At 40.9% G+C, this 23,962-nt stretch overlaps 1 protein-coding gene and 1 long non-coding RNA gene across 4 annotated transcripts in view; both read right to left on the bottom strand.

Annotated features, from left to right (window-relative positions):
- Positions 1-1,070: 1,070 nt before the first annotated feature.
- Positions 1,071-14,819, bottom strand: LOC128081114 (uncharacterized). Its single transcript, XR_008207004.1, has 3 exons — positions 14,730-14,819; positions 1,336-1,433; positions 1,071-1,217 (listed from the first exon to the last, which is right to left on the bottom strand). It is a non-coding gene; the product is annotated as an uncharacterized LOC128081114 (long non-coding RNA).
- Positions 14,820-23,356: 8,537 nt separating this feature from the next.
- The window catches only part of DOK5 (docking protein 5), a 33,607-nt gene continuing 33,001 nt past the window's right edge, over positions 23,357-23,962 (bottom strand). For all 3 annotated transcript variants that reach the window (XM_052683943.1, XM_052683941.1, XM_052683944.1), the window contains one exon: positions 23,357-23,960. In XM_052683943.1, the coding sequence (XP_052539903.1) occupies positions 23,893-23,960 (68 nt within the window). In that variant the 3' untranslated portion in view covers positions 23,357-23,892. The remainder of the gene's footprint in view (positions 23,961-23,962) is intronic.

Below are 23,962 nucleotides of genomic sequence, written 5' to 3'. Positions count from 1 at the left end.
TTAATTAAATTACTGTGTGCTGTACAAATGGATTTTTAAAAAATTAAACGTTTCATTTATTGACTTTTTAGACACATCAATATTCACTGCAAGGGATCCTTTTCCTAATAATGAAGTTAAGCAGGCAGAACATTAAGCAAGTTGCCAATTAGCTGAGTAGGTGTCTGGCCCCTCTTCCTTGAAACAGACGCAAACCCTTACTTGTGTCAGTGACTGTAGAATAAGCATATTGCAGTGGATCTGTATTTATAGAATTCCCCAGTGCCCATGTATTTTGCTAGAAAAGGTTGGGAACAGATATCATCCCTGGAAAAGCCATCTGAAATTTAAAAGTTTTCACTCCCTTTATCCATGGAATAAGGGAAGCAAGAGTCCTTTTTTCGCCTATATCCTGCCACATCATCCAATTCCAGTTACCACTCCCTAAAAGACCTTGTTCATCAGTTTCTGTAAGGAAACAATACCATCAAGCCCCTCAAATAAAACCTCAAACTCCTACCAGCAACAAACCAAGGTGTCCACAGATGGCACATGAATTTTTATAGAAACTTATTCACCATGGCACTGTATTACTACCAGTGTTCAGGTTCTATTAGAGCACAGTCAAACATGAAAGGAAAAGGTGGGAGGAGTACTGTAATGCAGGGGACAGGAAGAAACTGTGCTTTACGTTTCTGTGGTATTCCAGGCCGATTCTATGGCCTGCTCATGTATATTTTAAAGTAATAGTTCTATTATTGGAACCAGGATTTCATTTTAAACCCACCTTGGGCAGCTGGATTATTAGGTTAGAGGATATCAAAGAACACTATTTGCCAGCCACTGCTCAGAAAGGTCAGACTTACAGGGAAATGTTTCAAGATCCTTTCTGAAATACATGATAAGGAAACATTCAATACAAATAGGAAAAAAAAATAGAAAGAAGAAATGTTTGACAGCATCACATCATAATTTTTTCCAAAGAAGAAGTCAAATATCAAAGCAACCACATTTTTAAAGGGTGGCATTAGATAGAAACAGAAGAAAACCAGATTCCCCAGGAAACACGAATGACAAACATAACAATGATGGATTATAAATAGAGCTTCATGATTGTGTAATTTTTACTTTTTGTATACCAAGCAATGATGAGCCTTAACAGTTCTTAAGTCGTATTGCCCAAATTTCAAACTTCATATAAACTTCAGTGTATGGTGATTGAATGCCTTTGGTATGAACTGTGAAGTAGAGAAGTGAAACCAGTATAAGAAAAGCAACAGAAAGAAAAAGGTAAAAAAGTGAGAACTGCTTCATAAACACAAAACAAATAGAGAACATGGAAAGGACAATTCTGACCTAGGAAATCTATGCAAGCACTAGGAGTAAGTGCCAGTTCACTTCAATCTCAGCCACTTCTGACCTTCCCGTATTCATCAGTCACCCCCTGAATGCACCTGTTTGAAGAGCATGGAATTGGTTCCATTCATCTTCATTGAATGCCACCAGCTCTGAGCCTGCAACACCAAAAGACCTAACAGCAGAGTTTGAACATACTTTCTTCTGCAAGTTGAATTTAAAGAAACAGAAAGTGAGACAAGAACCAGGAGTTTGTCTGAAAATCACCATCAGTAAAATCTTTGCATCTAGAATAGGTCTCAAAAGCTCCATGAGAGCAAAGGCACCTCTCTGGAGGTTTAAACAGTGACATTTTAAGGGACCCACGATGCTAACATTTTCAGCCATTTCTGCACAATGATAGGTGTTCAAAGGGGAGGCTGGAGGTTCAGAGCAGTTACACTCTATGCTGAAACTCCCTTGATCACATGCAGGCAGCCAGCATCTCAAGCAAGGCTGCCATCTTCTGTCTCATATCTGCTCAAAGACAAGCAAGTTCTGTACACACTTGTAGCAGCAAGTGTACATTTTAACATAGTGCCTTGAGTAGCCTCCACTGTCAAGCAGTCATGAAAGGCCCAACCTACAGATATGTAGTCCAGCAGTAGCATTGCTTTCATGCCTTAAAGCCCTCATAAGATGTTTCCCTGCCACATTAAACAGAACAGAACTGGGAATGAGAGTTTCCTAAATCAGGAGAGAATAATTATGACAATTACAACGTATTTAAGCTTATGTGCTGGCTGCTCTTGCTGCTGGCAATCTGAACAACAAAAGCACATTTCTGAAGGCGACTTACTTGAGGGAATCAGCGTTAGAATCACAGGGCAAATAATCCTCTAATTTGAACTTCTAATACCTTCTAAATCATGCATACCAGAAGTGCAACATTTCAGTTGCTTACCATATATTCATCCATATTATAAACTAGGAACTAAGGTCTAAAAAAAGTAAAAAATCCAAATGCAATTAAATAGAAATAAAATAAGTATGTTTGGATATTGCTGTAACCATCCAGTTAAACACAACAGTGGTATGACTAAACAGAGCAGATCTAAAATGAAACAGACTCTCCTACTTTGAAAGCCCACAGAACAAATCTGTTACTGCTAATGAAAGGCCAGCTGATTGCAGCACAAAGGTTATGTTTCAACTCAATGAATGTCTGAACCTTGTCCAGCTACAAGCCTTGATTGAAACAGATCAAAAAAATAAAATATTCCTTTAGTTATTAATGATTTTCCCATCAGCAGTATTCTAGTTTTATACTAGAGTCATTATCTGAAACATTAATCACCCTTTGCTAGTTCTAATCAAGTTCTACTCTTGTTTCTGCTGTTTTCTTTCCAAAGTGATTATGAATGAGTTGTTGGGACTGAATTCCCACTGTAGCATCAGAAAGTTAAATCACCTTTTCTGAAGACAGATGATTTCTTTAGAAACATCAGGCAGAAATGTTACAAATCAAGGAGCTTCCATTTTGAGTAACTGTGGTGTCATTAAGAAGCCCTCATGAAAACCTGCTCCCAGATCTGATACCTGGGATCTTGTTTATTTTAACAAGAACATCATTAAATAGACTTGCCCTCTTTAGATGGTAGAACCAATGTACCAAAATGCTAGGCTATGCATACGTAAATAAGGCAAAACAAGAGAAGAAATCCAAATTGGACCTTTTAATGAATTCAGAGCTCCTTCTCAATGAACTTGCACAAGTACTGTTTTTGATTCTGTCTTTTTTTTTTTTGGAAGGGGCCCTGGGCAACCTTGGACTTCTACCAGATCTGAAGGCTGGCAGTCCTGCCTGCAGCAAGGAGGCTGACACTTGATGATCCCTGGGGTCCTTTCCAACCCAAGCCATTCTATCGTTCCATGTAGGTGTGGCTTTTTTCCTGTCATATTAGAGTAGCTAACCAAAAAGAACAAGGAGATGATTAAGTGTGAAATCTACTGATGGAAAGTACCTGCTGATGCACTTTCAGGTACAGTTCAGACAGGATAAGCCCAGGCCAGAAGCATCCAAATACCTGATTCACACTACTTCCACTCAATAAAGTGAAAAATCAATTTACAGCAACAAAACAAACCCAAACAACTCCAGCAAATCATCATTCCAAAGCAATGCACCTGTATAAACCACCCTGAGACATTTACCCTTGAAAAAAATATTTGATGTTTTCTTGTCTTAGGTTGGGTGACCAGAGAAGTTTGCAAGTCATGTCAACTGTCTGTGACAATACATATTTCTTCCAACTCTGGCATGCCTTAGTGAATTTTGCTTGTTATATTTGACAGATGGCTATTAAGGCAAATTTCTGAAGGATATTGATGGGCAAAGAAAAATCCAGAATAGAAGAGAACTGTCACAATAAATTCTGAACAGGCAAAGAGGAAAGGGCGATTGCACCGAGTGACTGGAGGAGCAACACAAACTGGGGAGGAAAAAGAGTAGCAATAGCATTATTAGTGCCAGCATCAAAACCAAACTGCAAGATTTTCCTACTAATAGCTTCTGGCTTTGCCCATAGAGGGGATGGCATTTGACATTTTTTCCTTGTAATAAGTAATTTGTTTTTACAAAGCTGTGAGGAAATTGAACTTGTCAGCACGTTAAGTGCATTTGTCTCTGGGAATATAATAAACTACACACATGGAATTGATAGGTTTGGAAACTGAAATTAATGAAAAATTAGATTTGAAATCGTAACTTTTTTTAATCCACTCAGATGCTCAAGTTTTACCAGTTAACTATGCACAATAATTTAATCTTAAATAAAATCAATAGAAAATAAACATTACCAGGGCAGATAGTCTGGTAGAATAAATATTAAAATCAGTGCATTCCAGTTTTCCACTGACAATGCCTAATGTTACATTCACAGCTGAAAACTGACCAGATTTTAGTATAAATGTAGTATTTGGGTGTTTGTGTGTATATACAGAACATATATAACTGACATTTAAAAATTGGTGGCCAGACTCCTGCAAGTTTCTTTTAGCACTTGGAATATATATTGTAGACTGTGCATTAATTTAAAATAACTACATGGAGCAGCACGGGGTTAGTTGCTAGTTTCTTCTCCTCTAGGCTCAGCACATAACACTTACCTTGAAAACACAACAACAGGAAGAAAAAAAAAGTAGATTTGAGCTGTTGAACAACTTAGATTTCTGTTATGACCTTAACTGACAATGAGTAAATTACTCTGTGGTTTACAAGCAGCAATTATATTGTTTCTCAGAGTGAACTGCAAGGCACAGAGGAGAAAATTTTAAGATATTATGAAATTGACAGTTTTCCACAGTAGTTTAATGGTTTGTACAGAAACCTTTAATCCATTTTGGCACTATGTATCACATCTTTAGTTGGAAAAGACTTTCAAGTTGCTAGAACAACTTGCTCTCCTTAGCTTTTTTTTTTTTTTAAACATGCTGCTTTGCAGTCTATTTACCTGTGCCATACAGAAACTGCAGAAGACTTTTCTTTTGCTCAGTTATCATGGCTTAACTAGATTTGTGAAAGAAATACAACCATTTGAAAAACAAGATACACATACCACTGCTTACACCTTATCAACATAACGTGTACTTTAAGGTAACAGCTCTTTCCAAATGGAGGTCATACTCCAAGAAAGCAGTCTTAAAGACACTGCAGTTGTCAATTCAGCCTTGAAGCTAAATGGACCTCTACCCAAGAGGTGAAGCTGCAACAAGTTTACTCCCCAGCACATTCCTATTGTTCTAACTTACAAAGCTCCTCATCATCCCTCATATTTACTCACCATCAGTTCTGTCTCCACAAATAGATGCCATGCACCATATAAAGCTCATCAGGAAGGACGTTTCTCTACAGCAGTAACATTTCCTTTCATAAATGTCTCACCACCTTATTATGCACTGTGTTGTCCTCTCCTCTCTTGCTCCCTTGGGGAGCAATTTTCCTTGAAACCTGTGCTATAAGTTGCCAACAAAACATAAGTAGAATTGATATACAAAGGTGACATTACTTGCACTGTTCCTCTGCTGTAGCAAATAAGAATCAGACTTAAGCCCACCTTCTTGCCTACAAATGTGCTCATTCAGTCGCTGATAATCATTTCACGTGAATCCTATTACCCAGGAAATTATGTATTTCATGATCCCATCAGCTGCTACTGTCTAATAAAAAAAAAAATCTCACATTTCTTTCCTGTTCTCTCTCTCATTTAGGAGGAATCGTCCTTAAAATTTCATATGGTAAATTGCTTTGCCTTTTTTTCCACCTGTACTGGGGCCCAGATGTGTAACTACATGCAGGAGGAACTACCACCAGTGAAATAACATCAACCCTTGGCAAAGTCTTGCAAGGTTAAATTCTCAAAATCCTGAAACTATTCCCAGTTTGCAAACACCAATAGAAGCCATCTTACAGAGCATTCACAAGTTTGTGAAAGTTAGATTAATTACAGCCTATAGTGCTGCAACACACTGAACACCCTCGGGTCTCCAGCATAATATGATTCACATCACTGTTCAAATGATTGCTATTGCTCGAGACAGATGAAAAAACTCCTTCAAATGCAGGTCTTAATTCACACTCTGCTATAGGTTTATTTGCAGAGAAGGCTGCCCCTGAAAGGGACAGTGAGAAGCACAAGAACACAGCTTCTGCAGCAGGACTGTTGATAATAGCCCTAGGAAACATAGCTGGGATCCATTTAAACAGAATTTAGGAAGAAAATAATTATATTCCTCTATAAAACGTGCATCTAAAATTATAACCAGCTTCAGGGAAGTCCATCCAGATCCAAACCTACTTTTCAAAACAGGTACAGCATGCCCAGAGAGAGCAATCAGATCCTCCAGGGAGCATTCTTTGAACGTGAGTGCTGGAGAAGCACCTGAGTTTGTTAGCAGCAAAGCACTGGAGAATAAATCCAGGGAGAGAAAGCAGTTTAAACAATGACCAGAATACTTCCTGCTGCTATCTTCAAACAGTCCAAGCCATCCTCTCCCCCCTTCCTGTTTTCCTACAGCCCAATGCAGCATTGTGGAAGCCCTCCTGGCATTTGTTTTCAACAGTCTGAAAGTTTTGCTGCTTTCTACAGACTTTAAAAATGAATTGCTTCATCGCAAGCCATAATCTGCCCAATGTGCTCAATGTGCTCGCTTCTGCTTCAGCATTGTTAGAACTCAGCAGCAAGTCAAGTCACAGAGAAGACAGCTCCAGGGTGGAAACGCAGCCCTGCACCACTGAAACCCATCTGGCAGGCAGGTACCTACAAAATGCACTTACACCAGCGGGAACAAAGTGCAGAGAAACACAATTAGGGATTTATGTCTCTCAGAAAATTACAAGTGCAGTCTTCAGAGGAACCATTGTAACCACATGGATGTGCTTTACCTTAGAATCTCACTTAAACTAATGGTTTCTAAATTACTTGAGTGGAAAATCAGAAGTGCAATGCTGTGCTTGAGAAATCATTTGCATTTCATTGTGTATGCTTTTCAGCTTCCATTAAACTCCACATTATACAGAGATTTTTAATTCATAAAATATGGTAATTAAATGAAACCATTTGATTGGGCAGATGATAACTTCTGATGAAAAGATATTTCTGGATATGAGATACTTCTGGCTATCTGCCTCGCTCAGGAGGAACTCTACATCTCCTAAGCATCACATGCTCATAGTTTTGGGAAAACAGGTTTTAATGAAAACTATAATCTACCTGAAAATGAAACTGTGTTTCATTGTTTTGCCCCCAAAACAATTCCAAGAGCAAACCTCTGTGAGTCGTGTCAAAGAATTTCAGAACATTCAGCACATACACATAATGCACTAGAGGGTTAATTCTGAAGTTGCAAAGGTGTTTAAGCTCTATTTCCAGACTGAAGCACTCAATCTTTTGCGTAAGAAATATGAAGACTGCGGTGAGCTTAGGAAATAAAGTGCAGAAAAAGTTTTCAAGTCCGCTTTAGGAAGATTTAAGAGTAGCCAAGGAGATGGTGGAATCAACTTCGCCAAAGACTTAGCAAAAGGTTTACAGACATTCACACCTAATGCTGGAATTGCCAAAGACTGAAGATTCTGCCTGCAGAGTAACCAAGATTTCTTGAACTTTTAGCCCTGTTGCAGATGGTTTGTTATTTCACAGCAAATAAACCTCTGTCACTGACTTGTGGGAGAGCTGGCAACACTCAGTTTCATTAGCACTGTACACTGTTCTCATTTTGAGAAAAACAAGTGCAAAACATACAGCAGTTACCCTTCCAAACTGCAGAATACAGTGTGCATTTTTGATCATTTTTGCTTCCTCTGCATAAGCAGAATAAATCTGTCAAACACTTTATTTTTATTACAATTTACATTTTGATGGCATCCTAAAAAACATTACCAGATTCGATCATTTTCAGCTTTATTCTCAAGTGCTAAATTGACATTTGTAAAGATCTGCCTTAGATTGGATTTACAAGAGGAGAAAGGGTTGGTTGGACCATATTGGTCACTACTGGTACATGAAGAATTCAATCCCTGAAGGGTCACTGTGGAATCATTACTGATATTGGAACAGTTCAGAGAATTGCTCAGTGATGTGAATGGGGTCAGATCTGCATTGCTTTGTAACCTAGAGACCAACACAGAAATCAACCCATAGGATCAGATGGACATCTAGGAAATTTACTGCTAGACTACAATGGAGACACTGCAGTTGCTTTTCATTCATCCTATAGATTACTTAACACAAGTTTCTGATGTTCTGAAGTCTAAGGCATTCTTTACAGTAGGAAGTTTTGTGTTCTTTTAGTGAACAAGTTTTGAAGTGTTTCACATTTCATTCTGATCAGCACAGCACCACGCATGTGAGCAACCCACCAGGGGTGGCTCGGTCACTTTCATTGATGGGCGCCAGGAAATTTCTTTCATAAATAACCTTAGAAAGTAATGACAGCAGAATCATTGGTGTTTACATGAAAAGTAATTGAATATCAATCTAAACATACCGGCAGCCTCTCGGCAGCTCCAGTTTCGCTTTAACTTATTGAATTAATCAAGCCGTGACACAGTGACATGTTATTACAAAAGCTGAAGAAGGAACAGGAAATCACAAAGTTAAGATGAAAGAAAAAAGATCTTTTTCCACTTTGTTGTGCATGAAACTTTTCCAGTAGAGGAGAATAAGGCCATAATGAAAAAGACTGTCATAGCTCAAATCCACTTATCTAGTGCTTCATCTGGCAACAGCCAATACTGACCAGTGGTAAAACAAAACAAGCTAACAGACAAACAAAGCCCCACACTTTCAGACTATTCTCTGCATACTCTTATTCTTTCTTTAGAAAAAAAGGCCAAAGTGACTATTTTGCATTAATTCCCATCTATTTTTCAAAGGAAAATTGGCAAGGCAGCAAATGCCTCAGTGTGTGAGCTTGTAGGTGAGTGCAGCCTCATTGGCCACGAACGGAGCTCTGCAGGATGCAGCACTGTTTTCTGAAGAGGAGTTAAAAGATGCCATCCCTTTTGATTCCAAGTGGCCATTACCATGACTCCTTTCAAGTACTTCAGCCACAGAACAGCTTGTTTCAAAATTTCACTCCCAGAAAAAGTGACTAAAACACTGGTACAGGCCCCAAAGCAAAGTGCTGGTAAGTACTCATGTTTGTGCAAGCATTCAGGTTATTCCTAATAGCCAGAACTATGTTCTCTCTGCCAAAATACTGTCAACTCTGCCCCCCTCAACGATTTCCTAACATGATGAAGAAGAGTGGAGCTGGGACAAGAATTACTGTCTGCAGACCTACAGCCTCCTTCTGCAGCCACTACATCATATGATTGTGAATAACTGCAGGCATGGAGAGGCATTTGGAAGCACAGTAATATACTCAATCACACAAATGTGTATTTAGTGCATGCTAGGACCAGTCCTTATTATAAATGGGCGACTTCGTAGCACAAATAGGATGCTGCATAATCAAGTAAAGATATTCATTCCATTCTCCCAAGAGCTCATAGACGCATAACAAAACAGAAGTCAGCATCTTGAGCTGCTAATGGCTAAAGGAAAAACAAAATATTGAAAAAATATTCTACTTTAGAGAATATTTGTTAAAAACTCCACAGGTGATGCACCAGCTACTCTTTCCCTACCCCATGCCCCCTCTGCCTTACAGAGGCAGATGAGCACAGCCATCTGCTAACTAAGTGCTGACAGCTCATACAGCAGGAGGGAAACTGTGTCAAAGGATTTTCCTTCTCTGAATGACCTTCATGAGATACTGCATAGGACACAGCAAAATGCTTGTACTTCCCAGCAGCCCCAGCCTAGTGCTGCATTTGCTGTTTTCTGATGCATCACTTCTAGAGAAGTGTTGGGGGAAGCAGCAGGTTTCAATTTCTTCTTAAAGGAGAAGATTTTTAGGAGCATCTCCTCTGGCAAAGTACCACAGATGCTCTCAAAGAAAAACATGCAGGATGCTTTAAACCTCACAATATATTCCCCTGCTACAGTGGGGAACCTACATAACTTCATCACTGATTTTGAGAGAGATATCATTTTACAAGACATAATTTGTTTTTAAGAAATGAACAGAATGAACAGATGTCAAATTTACCCTGATGGGAAATGAAGCCTGCTTTTCATCTACACTGCAAATCCACACACCCTACAATAAGAGCTGACAAACCCCTCCTGAAGCACATGCTAAGCTGTGCACTCTTTTCTTATACCCATCATTATGAGCTACCATAGAACATAACAGAACTTCAATCAGGTATTTAATGAGCTGGGATTTGCATCTATTATAGAATAATATTTGGCCACACAGCCACTACAGGAACAGGAATTACAGTTGTAGGCAAGCTCCTCATCTCCTTGGGCAGCACGAACCTCTCAGTCCCACAGAAGTGATGATAACAGTGCGTCTCAACACAACCCAAACTCTGCTTCCTCCCTCCCACCCTGAGCAGGAGAAGTGAGCAATGCTGCCCCAATTTCCCTGGCTGCTTCCACTGCTCCATGCAGGAAGAGATCCATTGGGACACACACTACAGAGCTGGGATATCTTTGGGCTCCTTGACATCCATAGCAACATTGCTCTCTTCTGGAGGCACGCTACAGGTTCACTTTCATGTTAGTAGTTACACTGCTGCATTTGCTGCAAGGCATGAAACACTGCTTCAGTATAGAGTCCTGCAGAGACAGAAAAGCAAGGAAGCATCCTCATTCAGAGGGATACTCTGGGCATGTAACATGTACATCTGCAACTGCAAAAATCAGATCCAGTCACCCAGAGAGGATTTCCACTTTGTATTCTCATGTTAAGTACCTTCAGCTCAAGTCCTGTGTTACCATCTTCATTTAAAATACAACTACAAAATCTGTTACTGAAGGATCAAATTTCAGCCAAACCTCCTGAATTCAACTTACTACACAACAAGACAGTTAAAAATTGTTAATGGGGTTTCATAATTGAGTTAAACCTACAGCTTTTCCAGCTGTACACCACTTAAAGATCTGCACTGCATCAACTTTAAGACAGACAATATCAGAGGATGGCTGAGATGTTGTAAGACTGCGACAAAAGCTTTAGATGATAAAAGGCAAAGTACAGTGCATGGCAGGGGTTTCAGGAACATGTTCTCATCCCCAGCTTACACACAAACACAGTCAGGGCAATGCTATTTAGAGCCACAGCACAGACCAACAGTACAGACAATACACCCAATAGCAACTCCTCAAAGAAGAAATGGCTTTTTCTGCAGCAACAGCAAAGCCAGCTCTCTTGGGCAATCAGAAATAAAATATTTTCATTGCTCCAAATACAAACAGTGACAATAAATGGCTGTGCTACGCAACAAATGCCATTCAAATAGAAAATCACACTTTCCTTTTGATGGGATATTAACTATAACACTGCCACAGTCTGATACCTCTTCTCAGTTTGCATTACCCTACAGACACAACTTAGTTATATACATTTTACTATTATTCCTACCATGTAATATTAATCTATTCTTGGGCAGTAATTAATTACCATTACATATTTTCACAGCTCCATGATCTCCTCAGGGGAAAGATTCTGCTACATATTTAAGAAGTAGATTAATGTGTACTTATGTAGATGGACCCTTTGGAATAATTTACATTTTGTTAAGATGATTTCTTAGTCCAAATGGCTTTTCTTCAGCACAGGAATAGCAACAACCACAAAGTGAAGCACACTGATAGTAAGAAATATAGATGAAGTAACACAGCATCCTTTGAGAGCTCAAGGAACAGTCCCATCTTCAGTAATGATGGTATTCAGTGATGAGATGAGGAATGAAGCAGATCCTTCATTTTAATCTGTTTTCCAAAAGGTAGAACCAGCTGTTAGTTGGTGTGCTTTGAGGAGTGCCACCCCAGAGCATCATCAGAGTGGATGAAACTGAAGAGAGTTCTAAAGAGTCTTCCTTTACTCTTTCACTGCTGTAATCCTGCAGATATAATTACTTCAGACTTCTAGCCTGATTCAGAGCAACTGAAATTAGTACAAGCCTTTCCTCTGACTTCAGATTAGGCAGCTAAATACTGACTCTGTACCTGTACAAGGAGGGTAACTAACACAGTTTGAGGGTGCATAACTCCATTCATGTCAAAGTATAGGGTTTCTAGTAAGATCAACATCTCCTGACTAATCACTGCATTCCCACTTCAAAAGAAAGGAGAATAAACATTTTTTTCACTGAATGAATGAATTCAAACGTGACAGCTGAAGTGACAGAAGTTAATGGAGAAAGCAGCATTTCAACTGTGAGGAACAATAAATAACTATTGAGGTCACAGAAGCAACAAGAACAATAGCTAGGGACTTGCTATGCAGTGCTTCTCATCTACAGGGAAGCCAGCTGATCTTTTCTTTTATCCTTTCTTGCATAGGCTGTTTCATAGTGTTCTAAAATTAATTCTGATCACTTTAGCCACTGAACCCAAAGAGGTGCAGCATGACACTCAGTTTCCCTATGAAGATTTAGCAAATATTTTGCATTCTAGGAACCTGTATCATTCACCAATGATAAGCATGCAGTGCTCATCCCTCCAGGCACAGACCACGGCTGTTTCACTCCCAGTGAACCCCTTGAGCCTACTGCTGAGCACTCAGCTTCAGCCTTGACCTCTGAGATGCAGCTGCATATGAAAGCTTATTTCTTCATTACTTTTGCACCTCAGAGCCAACTATTAACAAATACTGGAAGAGGGAATATTATTTTTTTTTTACCCTTAAAGTTTTTAAATGAAAGCCAGTTCAGAACAGGGCAGTTGGGCTGCACCATCAATTCTCCATTGTCTTTGCAACAGCAAGGCATGGCAGCACGCTGAAACACAATGATAATCTAAGAGTTCACAAGTTGTCATGAAAGAATGATGGCCCTTTTCAAAGCATGAGCAACTCCTGATGTGAGATCAGAGGAGATAAAAGGTTGTACTTCACTCCTTTCAGGGCTTCACTGCCTATCCCTCTTCAACCCCTCACAGTTCACATATGCCAGGTGTGTAACCACCAGCCTGTGCAGTAATTAACACAAGCAGCCAAAGCTGAAAGGGCACGCTAAGCACATAGAAGTGCACATGTATGTGCTTCTAACGAAGGTAGCTGTGTTCAGGAAAGCATTGTACTATTTTTCAATTAGAGGCGTCATTCTGCCTTTGGTCGGCCCAACTCTCCACTAGAAAACTGAAGAAAAATGATTAAAAGGAAATACTGTGCCTGCATATCAAAGCCTGTACAATAGGCCACCTCATTAAGCAACTTTCAGCCTGAGAGGCCAAGACAGCCACAGGTGCAGCAAATAAAGTGCTTCAGTTTCATTAGAAGACTCACTTCTGTCAAAGCAATGCATTTTGGTCATCTTTTCAACTAACACTTTTTTGATCAATCAAGAATGATTAATCTTTAAATTTACAACCAATCAAGTTTCCTGGTTGTCACTACACTGATAGCTCAGCTAACTCTGCTTCAAGAGAGCAGCATGAAGCCTGTTTGTGCTGTTAAAGACAGCCTACCACCAGCATTTTTACCTTAGCCTTGTTTTATGGGGGTATTTTACACTCCCAACATTCACAAAGGGTATTAGAAAATTAGAATATTTGTTCCAAAAGCTCTGAGAGAGCCACGAGCATCTGATCTAAGTAATGAAGAGAGCAGCCATCCTCTTGGCTTGCTATTTCATGTATACAAATGTCCCCAGCCACTTTAACACAGCTGATATGATTATCTGGGGTCAAATCACCACTAAACTGCCGATGAATTACTGGAAGGAGCTGATGGGGATTGAAATGAAACCTGTACTTCAGCAACCACCAACCAGAGTGGTTTAGGTGCAGGATACTTTGATTATTGCTTTCCCCACATCCTCCTCTGGAGGACCACGTGTGAACCAATCAGGCTAACGAGATTCTGATGATGTTACATCATCCCTAAAAACAGAGGGTTTTCTGGGAAAACCGAAAACCAGGAGGGCTGAAACAGCAAATAAAGCAGTTCCCTGAAGACAAACACCGATTTCTTCTGAAAGCAAAAGCTGCAGGAGATAGAGCTGAAGGGCTACAGGTAAAATCAACGACAAAAGTCAGAGCCTGAATATTCCCAGCAGAACATTCATTCAGATGAACGGTTGCTATAGCACCAACTACCTTTATGTGAATTCACTCCTAAAGATCCAAAATAGCTTCTTTTTTAAGTTAAAAAAAAAACGCAGGGAGATACATTTTATCAGTAACACCACTGGAGACAGTCTCCAATCACACAACAACAGCCACCAATCTCTGAGAGCTTTGTTTCTAGTATTCACCGGTCCTAGCAGCAGGCTCTGCTTCACCCCCCGAACTCACTAATGTCTCGTTCTTTGACCACAGCAGTAAAAAAAATCCAATCCATCAGAGGTGATTTCCACCTGTGGTAGCAGCGTGGTTAATACTGTCGGCACAGCTGCAGCAAGAAGCAAACAGCATGTGGCAGATGAGCTGAAAAGCAGCTCTCCACTGAGCTCCTATGGGAGGACTACTCCCTTCCAGATAGCCTCTATTCATAATGGGTAATCAGACGCTGAGCCATTAGGCTTAGGCAGGGGTTACACTCTCAGGGAAGGAGGAATCTCATAATAGGCAAGGATTGCAACGTGGGAGAGCAAGTTCTATACGCTTTCAAATTAAATCTGGTTAACTAAAAACAAAAAAAAGTAGAAGTCAGTAGGTATCACAGTACTTCACACTCATATATTGAAAAAAATCTCCTTTCCCAACACAGGGAAAGGTGACAGCTGATAACCAGTTCTAAACTACCCAAAAAAACAGTGATAGGCACAACCAAATTAAAGAAAAAAAAGACTGACTTACCTGCCCCAAGGTAGGGCTCACAGAATACTCCAAAAGGAAGGATCTCCAGGTAGAGAGCCAACCCCTGTGGCAGCCAGCCCTTAAATGAGGCTTAGGGAGGGGTGGGACCACATTCCACCCCTTCCAGTATTTGAATTGCTTTCACCTGTGCTCCCAGGGCTGGCTGCGTTCTTTCACCAGGTGCTCAATTGCTGGATCAGGCCGTGACTTGGCGATTCCACACGCCTAGTTGTGCACGAAGTCTCCTCCTGTTAGCTAGAACAAGCAATTCTACATCAAGGCAGGATCAAAGTGAGAGGGCATTGAGTTGGTAAGCTGAACTTTGAGGTCTGAAGCTGACAAATTGGCTTTGAGCGAAGCGCTCTGGCCGAAGTAAAACAGCCTTATTGCTGCACTAAGTTATGTCATGGATCCAACTGTCCCCTGCTGATTTCCAGCACTGGCTGATGATGAGATACGAGTCTTTCTCTGATCGGTTCTCTCTTGTGTATGAGGAATTAGCTTGGAACATTAACATTTAATTAAGTTAAAAACCAAAAGCTTAATGAAATGGCTGTGTGGTATCACCGTCTTTAAGGACCTAATTGAATCGCAAATTGAGTCATTTTCTCTTGGTTGCTGCCAGAGTACTTAATAAAAAGGGCAAATATATTTGACTTTGTGGTGAAACAGTAATCACCTGCCCTTTCTGTGCCACACACCGTGTTTAGAAGGAACGGAGGCTGTGTTTCAGCAGTAGTGATGACTTCACCTTAGAACTTGTTGAGAATCACTGCATTACATCAGGCTTGAACACCCAGGCACATTGCTGCCCAAATTTCCTGTATCTGAGCTGCCATGAAATTAAGGAGCATTGTTTTCACTGCATTGGGCTGATGCACTGAACAGTTCATGCAGTTGAGTACAGATAGCAATAGAAATTATTGAAAGTTGGGTGAGTCCAGGTCTCCCCTTCTGCACTCTGCAACCTTCTAGCTCTGATTTCTCCGAAACCAGTGAAATTCACCATTATTCATCTTTTTAATATTTCTGAGGCAAAGATAGCAATAAATGAAACAAAACCCTTCAGTTACTTCCTTACTTGCCAGCTCCAAATACCTTATTTTTATGTCAATCTGTACTATCTTGAACAGATCTGACAAGCTTTCCATTAATAATTTACATAGCTTTATCTGAACATCAGATTTGTTCTTTCAGACCACACTGATGTCCAACATGACTGTGACACCTCCTCCCATCCATGTTGAACTCAACAAGACAGAAGCTCTTGGTAAAAGACACCTTAAGAGATACACAGTAAAATGCAGTGCTATAGGGAACACATAAGAAATTCCAGTGAGGAGCCATAGGATCCCAAAGAAATCCTTTTCCCTCCCTCTCAGATGTCTCAGCAGGGACAGACAGACTAGCCAACAAGCAGCCACTGCTTGCAGACAGTTTTGTTTATGCACCCAAACAGTACTGTCCAATATAATCCCAGAGGATGGCAGTGTGCCACACGCTACATTCCACCTCTCATTTCCCTCAGATTTGCCTGAAACCCTCAGCCTGATTTTTCTTACTCCCAAACCTACCTGGGACCTTGCAGCACAGAAGGAGAGAAGAGTTAAAGTCTTCACTTTCAGGAAATAAAGCAAAAACTGCTTCAGGATTACTTTACTTGAAGGTTGTGAGTTGGTGGGATTTGCAGTTAATTTTGGTCTTTGTGTGGCTTCCACCTGATCACTTTTAAGACTATTGAGGTGTCTGAGCCTGGGAAAACATTTTGTTGTATGACTTCCAAATTTTAAACTGTAGCTTGAAAAATAATAGCTATGAATCCCCATCGAGACCCATTATGTTGGCAATCAGATGCCTCAAAAGGGTCAGCAGTATTCCAGGCAAAATTCACTGTTCTGTTTCAAAAGAGACAAAATTCTGTTGTTCTTTATTATCCAGTGTATAACACAGGCATTTCAGGCACTTAAAAAATGTTCTTTTACTGTGTATACTTAAACAGTCCAAAGGAACGAGAAATATTTATGGGAGACTGATAGAGCTCAGTTAAGAAACCTGATTTTTTGTGTTCTACTGAATAAGGAACATCAATATTTACCAAAAAGCCAAAGTATACAGCGTGCTTCTTGGACTGTAATGCATTTATCTGAAGCTGATAGCATCTCTGTATGGTAGCTATCCACAGTGATCCCTGAGAACCCAGTAGCAGAACACTTATTTCTGAGTAACACTGAGTTCTAATGGGAGAACTCAACATGAGTTTCCTGGAGAGACATTTGGTAGTTAGGAGACGAGCATGGTGCACTTAAGTGTCATCAAAGGAGGGTTCTGGGACCAAAAATTATTCTCTTCCACACTGGTTGGGGGTTGGACTCGATGATCTCTGGAGGTCCCTTCCAACCCCTACAATTCTGTGATTCTGTGATTCTGTGACTTCTGTGATGGAAATGCTCCTTATCTGAAGTCAGTACCTTTCACAGGTAACAGTACCACGATCTGTATGAAGGCCAAGTAGGATGCAATTGGTTGCATGATTTGCCTCTGATGTTTGTTCTTCCTCTGCCTGTGCTCCAGTCCTGTAAAAGGACCCTGGAGCACAGGCAGAGAGGGTAGAGGAGTTTGAGGGAAATGAGGGCAAGACTACTTTAAGCCCACAGCAAAGATAAATCCTAAGGACAACCCCAAACAGTTAAAATGACATTTCCTTTACTACTGCTTCTATTATAGAAGTCCTTTATGTCAAATGTGCAAAGAAGTCCTTTCATACTATTCAGTACTATTGTTAATGAGGTTAGAAATCACGAGCAGACCAAGATGACTTTTGAAAAGTGGTAATAATTTACACCTATCAAGATCTTTGCTTTTGTTTGGGAGTTGTTTGTTGCTGGGTTATTTAGGGTTGTGGAAGAGCTGATGACAGGTGAATGGCATGAACAGTGCATTTGGGAAAAAACAGTTGTAGCTTTAGGGGGAAAATACTGAAAAGGAAACACAGAGGACCCTTTGAACTGCAGCAGACAGCACTGAAAACAAAACCCTCAGAATAGGTGAATTAATAAATCAGATTGCAGATTTTGCACAGCTACAACAAACTGCAGAGTTTATTGCTTCATTTTCAGACTCGAGTCTGCAGAAAACAAATATATGGGGCTGGGGGCATTTACAGACAATGAACACCCCGAATGAAGAACATCCCTCAGGGTATTTGGGAATCATCTCACTGACAGAACTGAAATCAGATAACAAGCTCAAGAAAGAAATACAGCTCACAGAGACTCCAGCTGGCAGATAAGCAGCAACGGCAGCTTTCCACCCATAGATGTGAAGTTTCCTGGGGAGTGGATTTCAGCCACTTTACCCCACCAGGTCATTGGAGCTGAGTCTGTACAGTGCAACAAGTCCCCACTTGCTGCTAGAGAGTCACTGCAAGAGCCATGCTGGTCCTTTGCTCCTACCACTGTCATTGTGAAGGTGTGCCAGTTGTTCAGCTGCATTATGACCTTCTTGAGCACATTTGTTATCAAAATAAAGGAGGCATTTGATATTATTTTGCATTTGGCACTTTCGTTACTCCAGGGATTCAATCTCTGCTGTCCAAAGGCAGACATTTCAGTGCATGGAGAGTCACCTGGAGCCACTGCCTGCACACACAGCACCACGCTCCTGCCATGTGCACACTGTGTGACCCAGGGCTGTGCCTTTCTACTGCTGGGCTCTGCACTGAGCAGCCCCTCTGATGGCATCACTCTGTGTAATTCATACCATTAAGTCCTATAGGAGATACAGAAGCAAAGCCACAACCACCACCTTACCTGACCCCAGCATGATTATGCTATGAGATTTAAGTATTCTTGCTAGGCGTTGGCACCAAATTAATTAGCCTATTAACTTTGAGTGCAGCATGAAAAGAATTATGTAATGTGCATCCTTCAAGGAATGGAAAGCACACCACAACACAAAACAACCTCCCTCATACTTAATAGCAAATAAGCATGAATGTTATCTGTAATAAATCCAAGAAAAATCTTCATGAATTCACAGCCCACAAGTCTCTCCACTCAGCCCATTCCCACAAGGAAACTGACTGGTTACCACCAACCCAAATTCTGCAGATTCCAGGGAAGAAACAGCAAAATCACACCTGTGGGAATGAGATCATGTTAATGAATGGGGCTCTTTTTTGGCTCTGCTCCTGCTGCAGTCCTTTGGGTCAGATGTGGATTTCAGTGCATAATGGCAGAGTCAGCGCCTTCCTCTGTGCTCTGAGGTGAAGCAGTAAATGTAACCATCTGCTGTGCTTGGTTGGAGCCGGGAGGAAAGGGAACAGGAAGAATCACTGGGCCATCAATTGTGCGCCTTACAAAGCAACCAAAATGGGAATTTAGTTTTGAAGCATTCGTTCCGCAACCAATCGATATAAATATTGGGCATGTATAATTTGAAAGTTGTCAGTACCACATAGTGATGCACTGCATCATTCGCTCCCTATGTGAACTCACCCTGCAGGTGCTCATAATACACAGGACAGCTGCGTGTGTGCCATGCTGCAGCCATCAGCCCACTGCCCAGCTCCCCTGCCAGCCCCAGCAGTGCCACCAGCAAGAGCAGCTCTTGGTATTGGCTTTGCGTTTTATATTCTAAAATTCAGTGCCTCACTTTTTAACAGTTGGTTGGAAATCATCTGCTTTTATTTTTCTGTTCCAATGGAGTTGTTGGGTTTTTTTTTTCTTTCTACTTTATTTTTCATTTCCTGCTTACAGCCAGAACCATAACATCTATTTAAACACAGATACGCCCCGCTACCAAGAATAAGCGAAGCAGCTGATGATTGTAGGTACTCAGCAATTTCCTGATTCAGAAAGCACAATGTCTCAGCACTCCTCCTGCTCAGATCTCACAGTTTCATTGCAGAGCAAAAGGAGGAGTATTTGATCTAAGGCAGCACATGTTTTATTAAATTATTGGCAATCTGCAGGTTTCCACAAGGTAGCAACGGCTTTCGTGGCTCATCATTCCCCCTGACTCAATTGCCACATCTGACCACGCACAAAACCAAACTGCATTCTATGTCTACTGCAAGGGCAGTTAGTTACTGGTCATATTGGTATACAGTATACAGGATATACTGAGTGCTGATTCTATTTATTAAAAATAATAAAGTAAAAAAATTGAATAAAATAATAAAAATCTGCACCACTCATTCTGCAAAGAAAAAACAGGAGATTCCTGTCTCCCCAGATCGGGTGGAGGTGATTAAAGACTCATCAGGAATGATACACATACTGATAGATCCAAAGGTGTTCTATGCTCAGCTCTGCTGCAGCCAACAGCTCTGGATTTCCTGAGGGTGCTTCCCTGATGGAATGAATTCTATCTTCGATCTACGCTGCGAAGGGAGGAAATGGATATTTAAGTTATCAGCATGTTGCTGGGTTTGATGCTAGTAAAATAACATGAGTAACTCAACATTCTTGTTTCTGGGGCTTCCAGACTGCATGCAAATGTAGCATGGCTCATTCTCTGGCATCCCAACCTGCATTACATAAATACTGTTAATAAAAAGATAGCATTATTCTTCAGAATCCCCTAATCTTGACCAAACAAATTAAGTAGCAGTGATATCACCAAATAATACATAAAGAAGTACCACCGACCTATCAGTAGATTCAAATAGATTCAAAATTGCAATGTGAACCTTCCATTCCCAGGATTTTCTTTTCTTGTTTCACTGGACTTGGATTTCTTGATTTGTGTTGTGTGTTTCAGACCTAATGTTCACATGGACATCAGCAGTGACAGCTGGTAATAATGCCATTGCTGTTTGGTGATGAGCCCCAAGGGTGTTAACAGAAGCTTGCCTGACCACAGCCCAGCTATTCCAGAGGAAAGGATTCCTGCTGCCTTCAGCAGCTCAGTTGTTCAATTTCCCAGTGTAAAGCTGAATCAGGAGATGACTATTGCAAATAACACAAACATCACCTGGGTTTGCTCAAATGTCAGCTTTTATTTGGGGCTGCGCAGCTCCAGGAGAGAGCCTGGAGGAGCTCTGACACCAGAAACAACCAATCCTTCCTGATGTCATCTGCTTGGTGCTCTGATTTAAACGCCTGCTCCTCAGTAAAACAACACACTGCAGCAGGACGAGAATCCCCAGGGAAAGAATACAAACAAAAGCACAAAACAATCTTCCACAAGTGCCTCTACCCAAGGGTTCTTAATTCCAGTTATCTTACAGACAAGTGTTTTCCAGCCCAATTCTCCCCACCTGGCATGAAAAAGCCTTTGTCAGTGATAAAACAACACAAGCCTAATTGGTTTGAAGTTAATGGGCAGTCCTACCCTTGTTTGGCAACAATAAAGTGAAACAAAATAAACTTGAACAACACACAAAACCAAAAGTGCTCTTGATAATGATTCATGCAAAGGTTTAATTTCAGAATTCACCCCTGAACGTTATCACCTACCTTCCCTTTGTTTCACTTCTGACTCAGGCAGAGCTTCACACCACGACTCAGTGATCTTCATAAGCCACCACAGCTCAGCACCAACACTGAAAGAGATCGCTGCCCTTGCTTGGTGCTTCTGCTTTTGGATGGCCTGTGCCAGCAGCCCCAGAAAGAAGATGAGCTGGGAATTAACTCCAGCTAAACCCACCACAGAACTCTACCCAAGTGACATAGTTCCCAAACTCAAGTGTGGTTTTCAGTAGGTCAGATTTCAATGGCACCAAAGGGACAGCAGAGCCCTCCAGCAGCTGCAGCTCCGCATCCTTCACAGCTGGCAGAGCAGCTATCAATCTGACATTGCTATCTTTTCCCCTCCTGCATTGAAGAGCTATAGTCATGTGCTTCATTCATGCTAAATGTAGGTATGCTTTAATTTGACTAAATGTGCCAAAAATAGAGATCATGCACCATTAATACTGTGTGGCTTTCAGGTGCATCATTATACGTTTATGGAGAAATAAATATTTATGCAACTATGTACTTCAGTTTTATGGACCATATATTCTGAGAGCATGCAATGCCTTCAGCACAAAAGGTTTTCTATATTTGGTCTGCAGATATTTCATCTCACTCTGTAAAACTAAGCCCTCTGCTCAGTCAGTAAGTGAGATAGGATAAATTAAATTAACAAGTGAATTTCTCATTGCCAGTGCTCTTCTATTTCGTACTGACTTTTATCCAGTGATCTCAAAATGTGGACTATATCTTCTTGAAAGCTGTAATCTCATGTAAGCACGATTTCACACACTACACTGAAGCAGCCTGTCCAGTTCTGCAGACTATATGCTAGCTTTAAGCTCTCAGCAGAATGTAAAAGCAGAGGACACGATAGTAAGGAATGGCAACCAGAGAAATGAGAGAAATGGCAGGCATTCACCTCACAGAGAGGCTGTGCATTTATTTTAGTCAGCCTAGGACAAACCAAACCCCTCACATCTTCTATTTCTAATGTTTCCAGAGCATTTAGAAGGCAGAGAGCTGGGGAGATACCCGAGCACAGAACCACCCAGCCTGCATGTCTGCAGCTAAGGCCCTTCTACAGGCTTGTCAGAAAACAGAAGGGTGTGTGGGCTACATGCTGGAGAGAAAACCACCACAACGCAAACCTTCTCCCTGGCAAGTTGATTTCCTGGCACTTGTAAATCCCAAATACCCAAGAAGCACAGTGCAATCAATGCAGCTGAGACCCAAGTTCTAATTAGAACCTCCTGTTTGCAAACAGCTTGTCTTTAAGTGCTACGTGGCTAGAAGCAGTGATAGAATATTCCCTAAAAATAAGAAAATGGTTCATTACTGCTCCTGAAAAACAGAAGATCAATCTGCCCTTGTGAAAGTTAATGAATACACAGAAACACCACACCGTGACCCCGACCCCAGCGCCTGAGGCAGCGCTGTTATTATCATGCATTTTCCAGATCTGCTCAGCAGCAGGACTGGGATACAACTCTTACTGCATTCATTTATCTGAGTGATTATTTAAATTAACGACATTCTGGCTGCGAGTCACAAGCTTCAAGAGTTGTTCACCTGTTTAAATATTAATTGTGCTTTTCTGCTGTAAGGTGTGAGAAGGAAAGCGGAATTAAATGCTAACTATTTTAATTCTGAATATCAACAACAGTCCAAACATTTAAAAAAAAAAAACAACCCACAGAAATACAGCTGTTCCACTGAAATAATGAAACAATTTACTTATGCCCCCCCCATCAAGCAAGCAAAACTTAATGACTTAAACACATTCAGTTAAATGCAGGGCTTCACTTGTAATCAGGATAATCACAGCCTTCTATCCTCTTTTCTTCTGGCCACTGTGCAAAAACCAACCAAGCTAATTTGGAAGTCTTTTTCTTCTCTTGAATTAAGGTGCCTGTATGGCAGTGGTAGATGCTGTGGTTATGGTCACAAAACAGGAAAATCTTCTGCATTGTGAGAGTCCTGCTCTGTCTGCTCCCTCACACTTCAATGAGAGGAGCTGACCCCCCCCCCCCCGCTGTCCCTTCGGCTTTGCAGCAGCTCTGCTCACTGTGCTGGTGGTGACAACACGAAGCACTGCGCCACCAATTAACTGGGAATTGCTTTTATTTCAAACATTTACAGGGATGGAAATAAATACAGGAAACAGACGACAGAGAGTGAGCTTTTAATAGAAACAAACCAAGTCTCCATTGGGGTTTCAAACAGGAAAAGATTGAAATCCAACAGCTGCTTAAAACTGGCCACTATTTCAAAGGTCGGGGGTTATGCTGAACAGTCACGTTAAAAACTGAAATAAGCATTACAAACAAGGATGACAGCTGTAACGGACAGGATAAAACCACACTACAACAGGAAAGTCTTCTATTTACAACATAGGTATCATACAAAAACATTTGGAAATATTTAGGGAGCAACTTGTCTGTCCAGCTGTAGGATAGAAAAGAACCACTGCAGAGTGAGATGGTTTTGTTCACACCCCCAGTCTCTACAGAATCATTTTAACTTTTGGCAAAGTTGGAAAGAAAAACAGAACAAAAGACGACACGCCACCTTCGTATTGCAGTAACTTCCCATCCAGCTCACACTTCTCAGTGTTTCTATCCTCGCTTTGCATCATCCGTGTCATCCCGGTACCAGGGCAGCACATCAGAAGACAAAGAGTTTGTAAAGTTCCTGGCAGCCCTTTATCGATGATCTGATCTGTAGACTGGAAACGTGTCTGTCCGATGGAGCTTCACAGGGCTTGAGACATCT

This window comes from Tympanuchus pallidicinctus, unplaced genomic scaffold (genome assembly GCF_026119805.1).
Source record: "Tympanuchus pallidicinctus isolate F22 unplaced genomic scaffold, pur_lepc_1.0 scaffold20, whole genome shotgun sequence".
Classification (NCBI taxonomy): domain Eukaryota; kingdom Metazoa; phylum Chordata; class Aves; order Galliformes; family Phasianidae; genus Tympanuchus; species Tympanuchus pallidicinctus.
Note: the sequence above shows the minus strand (reverse complement) of the source record. Positions and strands in the feature narration are given on the sequence as shown.